At 47.0% G+C, this 20,119-nt stretch overlaps 1 protein-coding gene across 1 annotated transcript in view; it reads left to right on the top strand.

The window, feature by feature from the left end:
* Window positions 1–20,063, top strand: part of LOC146183702 (uncharacterized) — a 45,178-nt gene extending 25,115 nt beyond the window's left edge. Inside the window, exons 3-7 of the mRNA XM_084608406.1 lie at window positions 8,619–8,796; window positions 11,396–11,523; window positions 15,306–15,343; window positions 19,083–19,139; window positions 20,016–20,063. Coding sequence (XP_084464532.1) covers window positions 8,619–8,796; window positions 11,396–11,523; window positions 15,306–15,343; window positions 19,083–19,139; window positions 20,016–20,063 — 449 coding nt within the window. The remainder of the gene's footprint in view (window positions 1–8,618; window positions 8,797–11,395; window positions 11,524–15,305; window positions 15,344–19,082; window positions 19,140–20,015) is intronic.
* Window positions 20,064–20,119: the final 56 nt, after the last annotated feature.

Here is a 20,119-nt window from a genome sequence, read left to right as displayed (position 1 = left end):
CCCTGAAAACGTCGGGAGGCCTTCTGTCGGTTAGGCGTGGGAAACTGGAGACGGCGGAAGTCTTGTCGAGTCTGGGAGAACACCTTGTGCGCTGTCCACGTGTCCCAAGAAACGTAGCTTTTCGCAGGCGAAATGACATTTCCCTGGCTTGATAGTTGCGCAGACTGGAGACCTTGTAGGACAATGCGCAATCGCTACAAGTGTTGTTCAAAGCTAGGCGAAAAAAAATGACCACGTCGTCAAGGTACACAAGGCATGACTGCCACTTCAGACCAGCTAAAATAGTGTCAATCATGTGTTGAAACATGGCCTGAGCGGAGAAAAGTCCGAACAGGAGCACCTTAAATTTGTACAGACCGTCGGGTGCCACGAAAGCCGTTTTCTCGCTGTCTCGTTCGTCCACCTCAATCTGCCAATATCCGCTTTTCAGATCTAAGGAAGAGAAGAACATGGCGTCTCGGAGTTGGTCAAGCGCATCATCGATCCTGGGGAGTGGGTACACGTCCTTTTTAGTAACATAATTCAGTTTCCTGTAATCAACGCAGAATAGTAACGTGTTGTCTTCCTTTTTCACCGGGACGACCGGCGACGCCCACGAACTTGTTAACGGCTGTATAACATCCTCTGCAAGCATTTCATTGACTTGCGTTCTAATAGCCTCCTGCTCTTTAGGCAAAGCATGGTATGGACGCTGACACACTGGTGGCGTGGCCGAATCGGTGATGATGCGATGCTTGGCTACCGGCGTCTGTCTGACCTTGGAGCTCGCCGCGAAGCAATCTTTAAAATCAAGTAGCAGGGACGACAGAAGGTTCTGCTGATGAGGTGACAAAGCCGGGTTGATTTTAACCTTCTGAAGGGCGTTACGTTGTGCGGCATCATCGTGAAGATTCGTCTCCACGGGGCACACATTCGGCAACCTATCCACATTGTGGAGGAAGGCGACAGCCGTTCCCTTGGCTACGGGCTGAATTTCATTGGTGAAATTCGTCAGGAAAACTGTCGCATAGCCGTCATTTAGGTCGACAAGACCGCGCGCTATAGCCACTCCTTTCTCGAGCAACAGCAAAGGGTTACTGTCCGCAATACCTTCGTAGTCGTGAAACGAGTCGTTCCTCACTAGCACCAGCACACTGAACCATGGTGGCAGTATTACGTTGTCTTCGACAATACGCAGAGCGTTGACTCCTGGGTCTTCTGTGTCACTGTGTGCCACGGCTTGCTTTGTCGAAAATGTAACTCGCACCTCATGTAGGGCGATCACAACACCGTTTGCCTGTAGAAAGTCGAGGCTCAAGATCAAATCTCTCGAACACTCGTGCAAGACGACGAATTCACCGACGTAGATGAAACCGTGGATGCCGATTCGGGCTGTGCACCTTCCAGCCGGGCTTATAAGGTGACATCCAGCGTTGGGAATGCTAAGGCCCAATCATGGCATCAAAACTTTGCCCGAGAGGTGAGCTTCAATTTCGAATGGTCGTTCGCCGTTCCGTGAGAAAGGGTCGTCGGGCGCAAAACCACGCAAGCCCCCTCGCCGATATGGGCAGGCCGTGTAAATATGACCTTCCTCACCACAGTGGTAGCAGAGGGGCCATCGGTCTGGTGCACGCCACACTTCACATTTTTGTGGCCACTAGGCTGGTCGAGCAGTCACACGGGCAAACCCAGACTGCTGCCCTGCTTAAGTCGTGGTATGGCCACCGGTAGAGGACAGATGCATAGGTAGGTCTGACCTTAGCCTGATTAGGATCCTCAGGGAGTTGTTGCTGCGCTGCTAGGCGCACCTCGTCCCGGACGACTTCCGACAGCGATGTAATAGAAGGCGCGCTGAAAGGTAGCTGGAGGGCTTGTAGTTCCTCCCTGACGATCGACCTGGTTAGGTCACGTAAAGCGGTCACATCGCTCCCTAGCGATCTCGAAGGAACCGCACGGCCAAGCGTGCTCTCATGCCAATTGTATTAACACCGTTTCTTGGGCTAGTTGGTTCATACTTGTACTGTGAAAAACTGCGCCGAACTAAACACACCACAAGAAAGAAGATGATACACAGGTGCTACTCACAACTAAATTTATTGAAAACCATGAGGGATCCTATATAGATGAAGTTTCCAAAGGGAAAGAAGGATGGGGAGAAAGATAGGGGAATCAAGGAACGACCATCGAGAAGGCAAGAAAAAAATACCGTTAATAGATAACAGCATCTAAAAACCTAATTTCGGAGGTCAGAAGAGATAATGAGGGGATGCTGATACACCTGATGCCAAACATCTTAATGTGAAAAGCCTCCAAACTAACACGTGCCGTTTTATCCTTACTCTTTCCAAGAATCTTCGTCTCATTCAACCTGGCCCCGCATCCGTTGCACTTGATTACGTGCGCAACCAAATGTGCCTACTTGTCTTTTAAATGTGACAAATTTCGTGCATGTTCCCCAAACGCTCGTTGATGCATCGGCCAGTTTGACCAACGTACAGATTTCCACACGTCAAGGGAATAGCATAGACCACTCCAACAGAACACTTTGTAAGCCGAGAGTCGTGCTTTATCTGGCAACCCCCTTTTCTTGGGTTACAAATTCGGGGGCAAAACTTTCCCAACTTGTTCGGAGCCGAAAAAAGGACACTCATGCCATGCCTGTTGGCCACTTTCTTCAAGTTGTGGAGGTTTTGTGCACATAAGGCACAACAAGCGGCTTCTGCGTCCTCCGACGATCCTCTCCAGTACTTCTTCGCGTTCCGCTCTTGATCTTTTTAAGGAGGGTCTCGCAAACTGCAAACAACACACAGCCGGGGAACCCAGCTGCCGAAAGCCGGCTCATATGATTATGGAAGCTGGCTTGCAACTGATACGGGCACAATTTCCTGAGCGAAGACTCTAAGCAATGCGAAGCTATTGCTCTATTCACAGTTTTCGAGTGCACAGAATCATAAGGCAAACTATCTTTTTTAGCATGAGGGTAATAGCCCCAGCAAACGTGTCTTTCAAGGAAGGTTAGTTTCAAGTCTAAAAACTGTAAAACGTTAGTGTCGGGTAGTTCATGGGTAAAAGAGAACCCAAGTCCATGTTTGTCAAAAACACTTAAAGCATCACCTATTGTAGGTGATGAAAGTCTGCTTCTTTAAAAGCACTAAAAGATTGTCAACGTACATAAAAACATTTAAAACCACCCCCCATGCAAACATTTATCTAAAGATTAGTCAACTTTTGTTAAAAACATGTCACAAAGAACCGGGGTCACGCAAGACCCTATAAAGACACCGTTGAGCAGCAGATTAGGCAGATTGTCAAAAAGAATGAAAGTAGAACATAGGTAAAATTGCAATAAATCGATAAAAGTATCCACCGACAATCCTGAAGAATTCTGAAAAGACACATCGCCGTTTGCTTCAATGCATTCCTTTACATCCAACAAATGCTGGTCTTGAAGAATAGAGTAAAACAACTATTTAACATTTACTGAAAACCCAAAGCCAATATCGTCAGTACTCTGTAGATACTCAACAACATCAGTCAGGAAAGGAACGTCCAAAACAAGTGATTTTAGATGCTTCTGCAAAAACCAATTGTATTGCCGGGCTCGTTGCAAGAGCGTTGCTTCCATGGTGGTCGCCTCAGTGAGGAATTCGGCAACAGTACGTGGTGGACTGCGCACAAGACCGGCAAAAAGCTCCTGCATGACCCCACGCATAAGGTGGCAAAGCTTCTCCTCCGCCATGACGGGGTAGGCATGCTTGAAAAGGCGCGTCATATCCTCCATATACATGCGGACGATTTCGTTGTCTGCTCGTTGCGGGAGTGCAGCGCAGCTTCCGCTTTCTCTCGGCGGTCTGCTTTGGGGAATTTAGATAGGAGATTTTAGCGAAATGCTTCCCAGGGCGACAGATTGCTCTCGTGGTTCTCGAACCATGTCCTAGCGGAGTCTTCAAGCGCAAAAAAAAAAACACGTTATGGAGCTTACGGTCGTCGCTACAGCCGTTCTTGAGGGCGACCCGCTCAAAGGTGCTCAGCCAGTCCTCCGCATCTTCGTATACATCGCGGTGAAAAGATGACGGTGTTGGCGGCGAGTGGTAGAGGATGGGCGCCGGGGACCTGCTATCGGTGGCCATTTCCGATAGGACCGTCGGCCGAGGATGCGTCGTCCTCGTCGGGGTGGTAAGAGGTCCGAATTAAGGTGAATGGCCGCGGAGGCGGCGGCTAGGGCGCTGATGAATCGGTGTGAGCTCCGTGTTGTTCTTATCTCGTAGGCATATGCAGGTCGCGAGGCGTACACCCAGCACCTCCACCAGATGTGTAACAGTTGCTAAACAGAAATACTAGTGTGACCGCTGAGCGAGGGCATCAAGACAGCTGAACCAGTGAACGAGGGCACCAGAAGCGGCCGACACTTCAACGTTGTCTACTTCGTCCGATTGCGCTCTTTCTTCCTCTATCTCTAATGAACGTGTAAATATTACCTTGTCTCGCATTGGTGAAGAGGCTGTCTCCAATGTGCTCCTCGACCTTTACTCGGGGCACTGGCAAATTCTCGTGCACGATTCAGACAAGGACAGGATCGCCTTTTCTACCCCCGATGGGCTCTGCGAGTTTAACGTGATGCATTTCGGACTGTGCAATGCCCCGGCCACCTTTGAGCGCATGATTGACGCCGTGCTTCGCGGAATAAAACTGAAAAAAAAATGCCTGTTTTATCTCGACGAGATCATCATATTGTCGAACTTTATCCAGCACGTAAAGCGTTTCACCGAAGTCCTGAAGTGCCTTGCTCATGCGGGGCTTCAGCTGTATGCCAAGAAATGCCACTTTGCCAGTAAGACCACCAAAGTACTAGGCCATGTCGTCAGTAAGTCAGGAATCCAGCCTGATTCCGACAAAATTGCAGCTTCCGTTAATTTTACTTGGCTCCAACGTCAGAAAGACCTTCGGTACTTCCTTGGCTTGGCATCCTATTTCCTCCATTTTATTTGAAAATTTGCTCCTGTTGCGGCCCCATTGCACAAACTCTTGACTTCCCAAGCGCTTTGCGCCTGGTCCACCGAATGTGAAGAGGCCTTCTAAGCTCTCAAGCAGGAACTCTCTTCCACTCCTGTGCTCCGCCATTTTGACCCAGATGTGCGCGCCGTACTTCACACTGACACCAATAGTCCCGACATCGCGCGATTTTCTTGCAACTTAATGCCGTATCTGAAGAGCAAGTCTTCAAATACGCGAGCCGTACGCTTACTGCAGCTGAGCATAACTACACTATTAGCAAGGGTGTCTTACCGTTATTTGGTCGGTTCAAAATTTTAACTTTTATTTGCACGGCCGCCACCTCACCATCGTAACAGGTCATCACGAGCTCTGTTGGCTGTCATCGCTAAAGAACATCGGGTCGTCTGTGTCGCTGGGTGGCGCGTCTTCAAGAGCACCCCTTCACTATCACCTATAAATCTGGCCGAAAACGCCTCGGCGCTGACGCTCTATCTCACTGCCCATTGCTTCCAGCTCCAGTGGCTCCGCCTACTGCCTCTTCTCCTACATCCCATGCAAGATAGCCATCTGCCGGCCACCTGAATGTTGCACTCATCGCTGTGGCTCCACTCGAGAACAACGCTGATTTTCCGTCCCTGCAGCTGGTTGACCCCTACTGCCAAACACCATCGCTCGTCTCCGTGGCGAAGCAGTAGTATCTAATATTCGCTTGTGGTATCAGCTTAGTGTCGCTTCCGATTTCAATATAGAACATTCTATCGCGACGTTTATCGCCCTTACAGGTCAATGCCTGGTACCGATGTACCTCGCTCCCTTCGTCTTAAATATTTGTATGCTTATCACGACGCCGCCACTGCTAGTCATTTAGGCCACCATAAAACTTACTACCGTATCAAGAGCCGCTACTTCTGACCTGGAGTAAATTTCTGCCAGAATTGTGAAATGGATTTCATGCTGTCCGTCTTGCCAGCATCCCGAGCGTTCAACATCTCTTCTCTTGCTGTTGGCTTAATGCAACTTCTATCTTGCCCTTTTGTTACTTTTGACACGGTCACAATTGACTTGTCCGAACCTCTTCTTTTCACGCCAGATGGCAACTAATGGGTTGTCACCACCATCGACCAACTGAAGTGGTACGCTGAAAATGTCCCTCTTCGCCACGGTGCCGCTTGTGAAGTCGCCGATTTTTTTCTGTGTGCGATAGCCTTGAGCAATGGAGAATTCCGTATTCTCGTTAGTGACCACGGAAAGACATTTCTTTCTGAAGCCCTTGAAGTACTTCTCGCCGTCATCATCGTGCATAAGACGTTCTCTTGATACCACCCTCAGAACAATGGACTCATCGACCGGTCAAGGTTGTCCTCGTTGGTTACTTGCGGCAGCATTGCGTAGGGCGTCGTCGTGGGCTTCCTTCCGTACACAAGCTTAAACGGGGTCGCTCTGGTCGTCTCCTGGACTGCCGTGCTATACGCGAAGATCACGTACGGCACCATGGCGTCCCATGTCTTGTGTTCAGCGTCGGCGTACATGGCGATCATATCCGCGATCGTTTTGTTCAGGCGCTCCGTAAGGCCATTGGTATGGGGATGGTACGCAGTTGATCGTCGATGGCTTGTATGACTGTATTCCAGGATGACTTGCGTCAATTCCGCCGTAAACGCCGTTCCCCTGTCCGTGATGAGCACTTCTGGGGCGCCGTGTCGCAAGAGAATTTGTTCTACAAAAAATTTGGCGACTTCTGCCGCGGTACCATTTGGTAGTGCTCTTGCTTCGGCGTAACGGGTAAGGTTGTCAGTGGCCACGATGATCCACTTGTTACCCATAGAAAGGTGGAAAGGGGTCGAGGAGATCCATTCCAATTTGTTGAAAGGGCAGGATTGGGGGCAGAATCGAGTTTAGTAGTCCTGCTGGTCTGATCGGCGGCGTCTTGCGTCGTTGGCACTCATGACACGTATTCACACAGTGGGCAACTTCAGCAGGCAGTCGCGGCCAGTAGCACTTCTCCTGGATTCGGCGCAACGTGTGCGCAAATTCGAGATGGCCTGCTGTGGGCTCATCATGCAACGCCTGCAGAATTTCGTGCCGGAGGTTTTTAGGCACTACAAGAAGCTTCGCGGTCTTGTTGGGTGCGAAGTTCTTCTTCACGAGGAGGCCATTGATTAACGCGAAATATGATGAAGGTCGCCTGAACACACCAGGAGGGAAGCGGTCTTTCCTTCTAAGTAATCGGCTAGCGCTTTCAGCTCAGGGTCAGATCGCTGTGGTTGTGCAAAACTGCTGGCGCTTATCGTTCCCAAAAAGGCGTCGTCGTCATTGTCCTTCGGAGGAGCATCGACGGGAGCGCGTGATAAGCAGTATGCGTCGGAATGCTTCCGGCCCGACTTATAGACTGCAGTTAAGTCAAATTCTTGAAGTCGTAGGCTCCATCTGGCAAAGTGGCCAGAGGAATCTTTCAAATTAGCCAGCCAGCAGAGCGCGTGATGGTTGCTTACCACCTTGAATGGTCGGCCGTATAGGTATGGATGAAACTTAGAAGTAGCCCAGATGATTGCAAGGCACTCCTTCTCGGTCGTCGAGTAATTGACTTCGGCTTTTGTGAGGGACCTGCTAGCGTAGGCGATTACTTTCTCCTGTCCGGCACTCTTCTGGACGAGAACGGCTCCTAGGCCCACACTGCTCGCGTCGGTGTGAATTTCGGTCTCCGCGTTTTCATCAAAGTGGCCAAGTACAGGAGGGCATTAAAGGCGGCGGTTAAGTTCGTGGAAGGCTTCTCCTTGCGGCGCTTACCATTTAAAAGGTACGTTAGGCTTTGTAAGCTGCGTCAACGGTTCGGCGATGCGCGAAATGTTTCTGACAAATAGTCGATAATAAGCGCACAACCCAAGGAATTGACGCACAGCTTTCTTGTCGACAGGCGGTGGGAATTGTGCGATTGCAGCTGTTTTCTCTGGGTCTAGACGAACGCCATCCTTACTAACGATGTGACCTAGGAACCACAGTTCTTCGTAGGCGAAGTGGCACTTCTTTGCTTTTAGCGTTAGCCCCGATGACTTGATGGCTTCCAGCACTGCCTGCAGTCGTTTTAGGCGGTCTTCAAAGTTTGACGAGAAGACAACAACGTCGTCCAAATATACCAAACAAATTTGCCACTTCAAGCCTGCCAGGACTGTTTTCAATACTCGCTGAAACGTGGCTAGTGCGGAGCAGAGGCCAAATGGCATCACCTTGAACTCAAAAAGTCCGTCTGGTGTGATGAATGCGGTCTTCTCGCGATCTCTTTCTTCGACCTCAACTTGCCAATATCCGCTCTTCAGGTCCATCGATGAGAAGTACCTTGCATTGCAGAGCCGGTCGAGAGAGTCGTCGATGCGGGGAAGCGTGTAGACATCCTTCTTCGTTATGCTATTCAAGCGGCTAATCAATGCAGAAGCGAGGTGTGCAAATTTTAACTTTTATTTGCATGGCCGCCACCTCACCATTATAACAGGTCATCACGAGCTCTGTTGGCTGTCACCGCTGAAGGACATCGGGTCGTCTGTGTCGCTGGGTGGTGCGTCTTCAAGAGCACCCCTTCACTATCACCTATAAATTTGAACGAAAACACCTCGGCGCTGACGCCCTATCTCACTGCCCATTGCTTCCAGCTCCAGTGGCTCCGCCTACTGCCTCTTCTCCTACATTCAATGCAAGACAGCCATCTGCTGGCCACCTGAATGTTGCACTCATCGCTGTGGCTCCACTCGAGAACAACGCTGATTTTCCATCCCTGCAGCTGGTTGACCCCTACTGCCAAACACCATCGCTCGTCTCCGTGGCGAAGCAGTAGTATCTAATATTCGCTTGTGGTATCAGCTTAGTCGCTTCCGATTTCAATATAGAACATTCTATCGCGACGTTTATCGCCCTTACAGGTCAGTGCCTGGTACCGATGTACCTCGCTCCCTTCGTCTTAAATATTTGTATGCTTATCACGACGACGCCACTGCTAGTCATTTAGGCCACCATAAAACTTACTACCGTATCAAGAGCCGCTACTTCTGACCTGGAGTAAATTTCGGCCAGCATTGTGAAATGGATTTCATGCTGTCCGTCTTGCCAGCATCCCGAGCGTTCAACATCTCTTCTCTTGCTGTTGGCTTATTGCAACTTCTATCTTGCCCTTTTGTTACTTTTGACACGGTCACAATGGCAACTATTGGGTTGTCACCACCATCGACCAACTGACGTGGTACGCTGAAAATGTCCCTCTTCGCCACGGTGCCGCCTGTGAAGTCGCCGATTTTTTCCTGTGTGCGATAGCCTTGCGCAATGGAGAATCCCGTATTCTCGTTAGTGACCATGGAAAGACATTTCTTTCTGAGGCCCTTGAAGTACTGCACGCCGTCATCATCGTGCATAAGACGTTCTCTTGCTACCACCCTCAGAACAATGGACTCATCGACCGGTTTCATGATACGTCCGATACGATATCGATGTATTCGCTCCTGACCACAGGAACTGAGGCAACGTTTTACCTTTCGTCACTTACGCCTCTAATTCCGCCGTTCAGTGCACTGCTGGTTATAGCCCTTTTTTAGTTTGTGGCTGTCAACCATCCACGGTATTCAATACTATTTTTTTCTTTGTCCCACCTCTCCGTCTGCGCTACTTGGTGAAAAGGTTTATACTAGTATGGCCCACTTCCGCCAACCTACCAGTTTCAACACCGAATTCGCCAAACAAGAACGCAAAGCCCAGTATGTCTAACAGCACCGAACTCCCTCCTTCAATCCCGGTTATGAAGTTCTCCTGTGGACGCCAGTCCGCCCTCCCGGCCTGTGAGAAGTTGATTTTTGCTACATTGGCCCTTACAGGGCACTGTAACAAACGTCTCCGGCTTGCCTCACACACCATCGCCGATCGGCGTCGACGCTCTGGAGAGATCGTCCATGTCTCGCACATGAAGCCCTATGCCCCCCGTTTTTCTTCCTTGTAATCAGCGAGGGCGGTGGCTTTCTTCCCGGGTGGATTTGGATGAGCGCCATGCGCGAACTTTAACCTCTTCCATTTCTATAGACCCATCATCGTCGCTCGCTGCTGCTCGGAGGATTCTTACACCAGGTTTTTCTCTTTTGGCGGTTTCTTTTTTTTGCGGTTTTTACTTTTTTCTACTCAATACTATTTTCTTCTTTCACTCAACTGATTGTTTTTGATGTTGTAACGCAATGCTGAAGCCCAACGTTTAAAGAATTGAAGCTTTGCTGCGTCTTTGCATGTTTTTGGCGCAATTTTGACGTCCGAGGCTATTTCGATTTGTACACAATATTTCGACGTCCATGGCTCTTTCAACATCGAATTGACTTTTTGGATTTGATAATTAACTAATCGCTTCATTTCAATGCAAATTTCTACATGGAGACGTCTCACTATCTACCTCACACAATCATCACTCACAAATTACGTCGTTGTTCAACAGGGATGGTGTGGAACGCTCTGCTGATGTGCACTTTCTGTGCGCACCCATGAGCACATAAAGGCTGCCGCATTAATAAATGTGCAAAGACGACAAATATATTAGAACAACATTGAAAAATGTAACTTACCCTCAAAAGCACACGGATCTTACGTTCAAAGTACGCAAAATTTAGTGAAATTGATCAACTGAACTTCAGTGGTAATATGTGACTGTAAGTTGTTCCATTCAGATATTGTCACGTGGTAGTGTGTTGTTCTTCGTGTAACCGATTGTGCACAGTGAATGAATTGACACGCTGGATATTAGTCTTTTTAAGGGGGATATCGCGAAGGAATTTGAAATGGTTTTGGCAGCGTATTTGCGTGCATTTGGCAGTCACTGTAAATTTCTGCCACTACTTACTCGGCAAGACATCCCTACTTACCGACAAATGGTCTGCTTTATCGTTCAACAGCTACCATACGGCCTTCATGTCATTTCACAGCCATACACCTCGCGAAGTGTAGTTTACAGGCCAGTCTGCTCACCGCGACGTTATTCCGCGTGCAGCACTTCATCCCCAGTCACGCCCACTTCAGTACTGAAAGAATTCTCCCTGTTCCAGTGAGCTTCCCAGTGTACATTTCTGTAACACCGAAGGAACTATGTGACTAACTAAAAAAAAGATGAGATGTGACCGATGGACTACAACCCCTCAATAAACTACATGCAGCGCCAACATGTGACGATTGCCGCCCGCCTCCCCTCCGCCGCTTTCCTTGAACTTTCAACCCTCCGATAGTCGAGCGCCGTCACGTGTTTCCGCGAGCTTTTTTCTTGCTTATTGCGTTGGCTGCCCCCTTTCCCGCGGTGCAAATGAACACGCAAGCTACGCTTATCACCGTGTGTTTTGGTACTGCTCGTGTCTCAGCGCTTTTTACTGATTTTTTTTCGAAATAATGCTTGTTGATGCGCATTTGGGGGCAGAACACGGGAGCCTGATGACAAACTGACGTTTAGAATACCGTCTGCAAATCGAGATGCGGCGCGGAGGAAGGCTTCGCTGCACCGAATCGGCTGGGTGGAGTTCAGCTCAATACCATTGACGCAGTTCTGTGAGTTAAGTGAGAAATTGCTCATCTCTTGCCTGATATGACATTATTGCTTAAGCAATACTACTCCAGGTCACAGCCCCTTGCCGTAGCCGGGCCCGGTAGCCACGTTCTTAGATAGAGCGGCGCCACTGCCGTCGCCATGGCAACAGGAGCGGCTACCGCTAGGCTTCCAGCTCAAGTCGTCGCGTGACCGCGGCCGGTAGCCATGGTGAGCCGCAGATGAGCAGCGCCGCTGCCGTCACCATGAGCGGCTGCCGCTGGTCTCCCAGCTCAAGCCAACGGATGGCTGTGGCTGGTAGCCACGGTGCGCCTTAGATGGAGAAGAAGAAAAAGAAGAAGGCACGTCGGCTTTGATTAGGCAACCTACCGGGTTTAACTAAAGCTAAACCTCACCTAATTTTTTTCTAGGTTTTGCGTTAGACCTCGATTAGATATTGAATGATGTCCTTGGTCTTTAGCGACCCAGTCATGCTTTCTTAGCGCTGTCTTTGTCGTGAATGTAAGCTAACCGCATGTTTATAGTGCGTCGCCGCATTTAATGAAGAAGTGTCGGCTCTTAGGCTGTCGGACAAAGCCACATCTTTCGTGCTTTACGTTCGTTTGGTGTGCTGGTTCTCCATTTCATACACCACGCATGCAAGCGCTGATAGATCCGCAGTTGAAATCGATAACACATGGAAGACATCTGCTGTCACGCTTCTGAAGTTTACCGGCAGCTTAAAAGTACGTAAAAACTGGAAAGAAACTATACACAGACAGTTTCTAAATTATTCCCCTCTGCCTCCTAGGCGCAATATTTTTGCAGCATGCCGTCCAGTTTGGCCAACGGGTGACGAACAAGGGACGCACGGAGATGAAGACGATTTGAACCGACGGCGAAATCGCGTGCGTATGGTGTAAGACACTGACAGCTGAAACTATTTTAGCGCAAAATCCCTTTTGACATTCTGTATTGATGTTTCAGTAGCGAGTAAAATTTTAACGTGAACACACAGCGACAAATTGCAAGCTGAAAGGGTCTGGTGACATGCGGCGCCAGAGCCCAACTCTTGCTCCGGAGGGCGTACGTCTGCTAGCCATGCACCCCTAAGTGTAGCTACGGTCGAAACGCGAGAGGCGGAGCGGCGGCGCTGAAGCAGGAGGAAGGAAATGGCGCTACCTGTAGTTAATTGAAGGGTTTTAAGATAGAGTCACCACTAGCGCCACCTATCGTTCATGGGTACCACACCAAAGCCAAGCGGCCAAGTCTAAAGTGACCGCGCGAATACAGTGAGTACGCTGATTCGGCGAAGACGTGTTGCCCTGTACCAGGGCGTCATGCTACAATAAGTAGTTAAATATTTCCTTCAGCATGCTCAATGCCTAGCCTTTCTCCACCTTAATCCCTGGCCGATGCGCTCACAATTTTATAATAAAAATCTCGCTAGCTAAGAGACATTTCTCTCACTAAGCCACCAAAGAGAGCGTAATGTACTGTTAATTACGTCATTCAATAGATGCTCATGCTTAGAGGTTGGAGTTTTCGGTTTTTGTTTTCAAGAAATTCGGATGACTTTTTTCGGTGTTTATTTGCAAACACAACTCTCGGTTTTTTCGGTGAATAATATCTGCTGAAGCAATATAGGGCTTTTTCGGTAAGGTAAGAGGCATCCGTCTACAGTTAAAAGTGACGTAGAGTTCATTTTTGATTTTTTTTTGTCTTGCATGCTTTTTTATGCACTTTTATTTAATGTACAGTCGGTCATATATACAGCTAAGCTCCTGAAAGAAAATGTTATTGTTGTGATGAAAATTAGCGTTGTGATAAAACACATATGTAAAACAAATTCACATGTTAGGCAAAGGAGTCACTGAATTATTATTCATTGCGATCAAATTTCTGGATAAGCCAAATCACCTAAAAAACAAATGCACTCCTCTCGGCTTGTGTCTGAGAAGTGTCACGTGGCAAGAAACTGGCGGATTTCGGTCTTCGTTATTTCCTGGAAGCACTTGCACTGCAAATGCTCTAGCATGCCCTCCGCCACTCAAAGTGCCAGCCTTGCTGCAGGCACCTCTCCTCGAATGCTTGATATGTTTATGAGGGTCGGGAAGCACGGCTGCCATTCTTTCCCTATTCATGAGGCCATGAACAATGCCTCAAAATCCTCAACCGCTGCGGTTAAACCAATGATCCCACTGTCCCACATCATGGCCCTCGATTGAACACTTGTAATGTTCTCCCGTCTTCAAGCGTTTGCGGTGTGCATGAAAAGCTACTGACCTTTTTCGATATAAACCGAACATTTTAAAATGCTTTCGGCGTACATTTATCGGTGTTTTTCGGTTTAAACCAAGAAGTCCAACCCCTACTTATGCTTTACAAAAAGTTTGAAATCGCTGCTTCCACCTGCATTAGTGGAATGTGGAAATACTTCACGCATTGCTAGGCTACGCCATGACGGCACGTTGGCAGCTACCCAGCAACGGCGTATTTGATACTTCCTATTATCTTTACGCACTTTTTAACGCTTTTCCTCTTTTATATGATTTAATGATACTTCCTTTCATCAATTAACAATATTTCAAGACTTTCTGATCAATTTATATCACTCGTTTATTCGGCTCTTTCCTTCGAAACACGTCCATTTTCGATTTTATGACGTCACACACTGATGCCGCATCCAATGTCGACACATCTACGCCACTATTCCGACGTTCTTATAAGTAAAGCGGCCAGAAGTAAGGCACCATGTGATCATTTTGGATGTCGGCATTACCTTGTACGCCTATTTCGACTTCTAATTGGCATGATTGGTTCTAATTAATTGCCTAACGACTCCAAACCAATCAAAGTTTTTTCGTGGTAACTGCTTCATCTTCTATCGACTACAATCATTTGCTGTTTTCTCTCTCCCCTTACTTCGACGCAATCACGCCGACAATGTTCTGCTGACAAACTTCTAAAACATAGGCACTGAAGGCTTACACAATAATAACGCATACAACACTGACATCACGCAGTCATGTGGAATAACGTTCTATTTTGTAACCTTGGGCTGCCAGATTCCGCGAGGATCAAGAAATAGTTTTTTTTTAAGAATCCTTGCGGGACTTCCTATAGAAAACTGCCTCCAAGCGGTCAAACAAAACATGATCAATGGGCTCACATTTTTTTTTTATAGAAAAATGTGAACTCCCTAATCCACGAAAGAACCACCTCTTTCAATCACAATTTAATTGCAATGTCCTGCTATGTAGAAAAAAAGGATGTTTTGATTGAAATAGCGGTTATGAGGCACCTTATCAAATATCTTCGCCATGCTGAGAAAAATCGCATTTCTTTGGAGGTGAGTGTCTAGGTTCGCTTGTATACCATGAATGGACAAAGCCAAATAAATTTCCCATGGGCACCTCTTGGGAAAGAAAAGTTGCCAGGAAGGAAGAGAATTGTTCGCAATCCAGAAACTGCACATTTGTTTTTTTGTTTTTTATAAGGAGCCCCTCGTGACGCTTGTTTCTACTCACCATTTTGCATGAAGGATTGCAAAATATATCAGTAAAATTCGGTTCGTTGTGTTCTGCTTTCATCTTTTGTGAACCTTGAATCTTGGAGGTGTCTATCGGGTTCGCAGGCGATGTGTATTGAACATAGAAGAAGGAGGGCGAAAACCAAGGCCGCCTATGACTATCTTTAAACCCCGGCTGTCCGCACGATGTCTAATATGCCGACATGGCGCTCAATGTTTCCAGCGCGCGCTTTCTCACACACCTCGTCTTCCTTCTCTTCTTTCTTATTGCAGATTCCTATGCGAATATGCAACACGCTCCACGCCCCGAGGTAAGCGATAGGTAGAAGCTAGAATAGTGTCACACCTCAATGGCCTCTGATGACCACCATGGTGAAGTCGGTACTATACGTCTCGCTTGTGACTGATGACTTGAGATAATCTACGAAAACCGGTTTCCAACTTCCGCAACAGTAGCACCAATAGTGCACAACATGGTGGATCCGTAGGGCGTTGCAGCGCAGGTCCGAATCGCACAACGCAGCCCACACTCTCTCCAACTTCTTCCGAACATCATTCTGCTGTACACCCACCAACCGACTGCACTCATTCGTCGGCGCTCAGTGACCACGATATATCGTTGATTGCTCTCGTCCGTCAGTTTCGCGTCGTGGTCCACCTGATAGTAACAGTTCGACATCACCGCTGATATGCTTGCGCCTCATCTCTCATCGTAACCATGGGACCCTGGTCAATGTTGCACTATATCCCCAGGTTCCAGTTCTGTTGAGTGACGACCAGAGCACAACCTCTTGAGGTAGCGGCAGGGACATCACTTGCTCTAATTGTAGGAAACGTGGTACTTTCAGCTTTGCTTTAGCTCCATGGAGCTACAGCGTGCAGTCCACTGTGGCGCCGTATACGTACAGTTTAAGAATCTGCTGGCTGTACATGAACCCATGCACGCGACTATGAAGACTCGGTCAGCAATTTAATTTTAGCGAATGGTTGTCAGTGTCAATGGTTGTCAAGGAATAATTGTACAAGGACCACCAGCACCTCTTTGCAAGAGTATTCAAAAAGTATGCGCTTTTAACCCCTTGCAATCTGAATTTCTTCCACTTGCCTATTTCCTCTGTTTTGATCGTCAAGAAAACAGTTTGGACAAAGTTGTTATCACATGATCGAACGAAAACAAAAGGGCGCGCCTGTATTAACCTTCCTCGCGTGCATGCTACAGCTCCACGTGAATATCGTTGGCGATTAGGGCAAGCGGCACACCGACGTAAAGTGAGGGTCGCAAGAGAACGTGTGTCTCTATAACAGCAAAATGGCATTAATTCTACCATGTCGGACATCTTGGCAAATGGAGCTGGCCCGCCTGCTGCCCGGCGTCCTCCAGCTTTGTGGCGACGAATGCGAATTCCAGCAGTGTAGAAGCGCTAACTTGAGAAGCATAGTTACACCAAAGGCTCAACTGATAAAACTCCGCAAACAAAACCACGAATTTTGCTGGAGACGTTTTCTGTCACAGAAAAGTCAGTTGTCTGTATCGAGCATGCCTATAGTACTGCAATTTTATTTTGTTTGTCCTGATAATTCCTAATTCAAGTAGGTTATCGCCTTTCTTTTTTCAATGCCTGTGGTACCTTTCAACGCTATTAATTTAGACATTAAATTTTTCTTCAAAACGTTCTTTGCTTACCACTTTATGAAAATTAACAGCACCTTCTTTATCCTTCTTCTCAAAGCCGTAAAAAATCAAATGATTTTTTGAGGCTCCAATTTTCTAAGTCATTCTATGCTTCTGAGCATGTATCACTTGTATTTTTCTGGCTGAGTCACAACTGCTCTTAGGTTGCTGACTTCTTTTCTGTAATGTTTTAAGCCATGCTAACTTTGCGTCCAAGTTGGTTATGAGCCCAAGTAAGCCAACGATTTTATCTTCAAGCGCACTCTGCTGTGAAAGTAATTTATTCACAGAGACAGTAATAATATTTTGGAATGAAAGACGCTAAATCAACATTGCATCCTGCGTTGGAGCTGGGTTAGATTCAACGTCGCCGCAGATTAACAAATTCATTGGAAACGAACAAAACTCAGATGGAAGGTATGAAAGGGACAGTCGGCAAGGCAGCAGCACTAAAGAGCGCTCATCGCTGTCAAAGCATTTAGTAGACACCTATGGACAAACGCGGACAACAAAGCAGAACGGGTTGGCGAACATCGTTTCCGATGCGTTGCTGCCAACCCCATTGAAGATGAACGTGGATGCGGTTCTCCTTGAAAAGTTGTGGTATCGCACGTGTTCCACGTCGTTCCAGATGTGAAGTCAAGAAGAAACATCCGCACCGTTGGCTGGAAGATTACGATGGTTTTTATCCAGTCGCCACGTGCTCGTAGTTCGTTGCCGACAATACCGGCTCGAAAGACAGGTACTCTCGGAAAACAGAGAAAACAGACAGCTGCACTTGGAACGGGTTGGTGAACATCGTTTCCGATGCGCTGCTGTCAAGCCCACTGAAGATGAACGGGGATGCGGCGCTCCTTATGGTATAGCTCTGGCGACTTATGGATAGTACGTATTCCTAAATGGAAGACATGCGCTTGGCGCACGTCTACGTGGCTCAAGTATGAAAGTACAATGAAGGGGCTTTCACGAGAGAAGAACGAGCTCGGCGTGAAAAATACGGGATGTGTGCTTCACCACTTGATGCCGAGAACAATTGAGCTCCTTTTTGCGGACGGCATGTTTGAAAATTTGCTGAATGGCAAGATAAAATAACATATATGAGCAAATTATCCTGCAGAATTGGAAACGTGGCTTGCGCACGTCAAATCTGTGCTGGCCGCTTCTTTTCGATGTGGTGCGAATAGTGGGTGCTTGACGTCCTAGTAGCCTGTGAATGCATGAGGTGCACTCACAGAATCGCAATCTTGTGTCAGTCCTGTTGAGAGAGGCTGTTGCAGGGAAAGCAAATGCACAGTTACTAGAGATAAGACCAATATGTCTCAATGAGCGCAACACAATTGAATTTACATGCAATCTAAAATCAAGCCTTGAATCAACAACAACACCGAAGTCTCGTACATGGGCCACATGAGAAATCTCACCCGCCAAAAGTGTATAATGAAGCACAACTGCGTCGCGTTTCCTAGTTAGAGACAAGACGGAAGTCTTCTTAATATTCAACTTTAAGAGATTCAACAAACACCATTTCTCGACGTTGTTAATATCAGCTTGCAATTGGCGGCAGTCCTTAATATCTCCATTATTACGAAATAATTTGAGATCATCTGCGAAGAGCGAAATTCTCGAGTTCTTGACATGCAAAGGCAAAATATTAACAAACACTATCTTCTGTTACTTGAAACACTGTGCAGTCTACGGCTTATCCTGCTTGCTACGGTTTGTCCGCATTGCTATTTGCCTCAGGGAGCAAAACAAATCGACAAAGTTGTGCTATAATGTTCCATTGATGATATATTTGTATTGTTTTCTTCTTTTCTTTCTACAGAAAGGGGCAGCCGAGGCAAAAGGTTGAAAAACCTGATGATGCCTCGGAACCCAAGCAAAGATTGACAGACCAGTGAAATAATACATTATAAATCTAGGCATATACATCCTAACACAAATAATAAACGCATATGCCGCATACAGAATGTTACACACGTGAAACCACAGCAGAAAAAGAAGTGCACAACAAAACAAAATAAACCGTATTACAGACATATACAACAGAATCATAATTGCCCATCCAGTCATAAGCTGATAACATAGGCGATTGATTCATTTGCTTCAACCAAGAAAATTTTACCAAAGTGTTAAGATCACCATACAGAAATTTTGAAATGTTAGATTGGAGAAGTTTCAATATTGTTTGCAATTAGCTATGCTTTAATTTTTACGTTTGAATGTGTTGCTTCTAACAGAAAAGTCAACATTGCTTTAAAAGAGGTCGCGATGTTCAAGCTGTTTTACGCACTGATATCATAAACACATGCAGAACGTAAGAAGAGTAAAACTGGGCACGTTGATAGCATTCTTCACTAGTAGTAATTTGTATGCAGGTTGCGCACCAGCTGCTGCACGAGAAATTTACGAAGAGGAGGAAAATTGGGACGCCGGTAAGTAAAAGATGCCTCATGGATAATGGACAGTATAAAATTGCATGACTTACTGCCATGTCGTTTTTTTCCTTTAATTAAGGCTTATTTTTATTAAAACGAATGCCTAAACGGGAGTTAGCTTAACCAAGCATCAAGAGAAAAACTCTAAAAAGCAGCTCATATGATTGTGTTTCTTACACGCACTAAAGGGCGCCTTCATCATTTCTTGAGTATTCTAGATATTCAAGGATTCCAAACTACATAGGCGTATTTAACGCATAGAAAGGGTTTTCGCGTTCAAGTTGAAAATGACGTAATCAAAGAGTAAATCTCGACCTGCTTCTCATAGCGCTGAAGGATTGCCGAGAAGGTCGGTGATGAAGTAACGGACGACAATATTTCTTTTTCGCGTTGTTCCTTTCGCTCACATCCTTCGATGCCTTTTCTGATGCAGGCAAACAACGTTTCTAGCAGTTTCTTTTCTGTAGCGTTGATTTTGCTTCTCCGAATTGCGTGTGTGTTTAGATGCGGGTAATGTACTGGTAACATCAATGACGTCATCATGCGGCCCTCACCCACCGCCGTTCTGTGCGGACAAGTATGACAGCCGCCGTGAATTGAATCGCTGATCGCGCTACTGTTTCAAATGCTGGCCTCAAGATATTTCGCGCACTTAAACTAAAAACTGTAGTCATCCAAACCCTCAAATTGCATCGAAATTTAAAATAGGTCCTGTCTCCCTTTATAGAGCGCGACATGCTTGCGACGGTAAAGATGTAACTAGATTGCACGAAGCGAATACCTCAGTGCTGAAGTGCAATCCTTCCGTCACGTGAATGAAGATTGTCTTTGAAGAAATTATACTCATCATTACCTGAAATATGTTCACTGCAGGGCCAAGGCGTGTCCTATTGTCCTGCAATTAACCCGATCCTGCGCTAGCGGCATCCACCTGACATCTGTAAACATTTTAACCTCATCCATCCAAATATTGCAAT

The sequence above is a fragment of the Amblyomma maculatum genome, chromosome 7, assembly GCF_055883805.1.
Source record: "Amblyomma maculatum isolate TAMU_Amacu chromosome 7, ASM5588380v1, whole genome shotgun sequence".
Lineage (NCBI taxonomy): Eukaryota > Metazoa > Arthropoda > Arachnida > Ixodida > Ixodidae > Amblyomma > Amblyomma maculatum.
The sequence above is the reverse complement of the archived record's forward strand: the minus strand, read 5'-3'. Positions and strand labels throughout refer to the sequence as shown.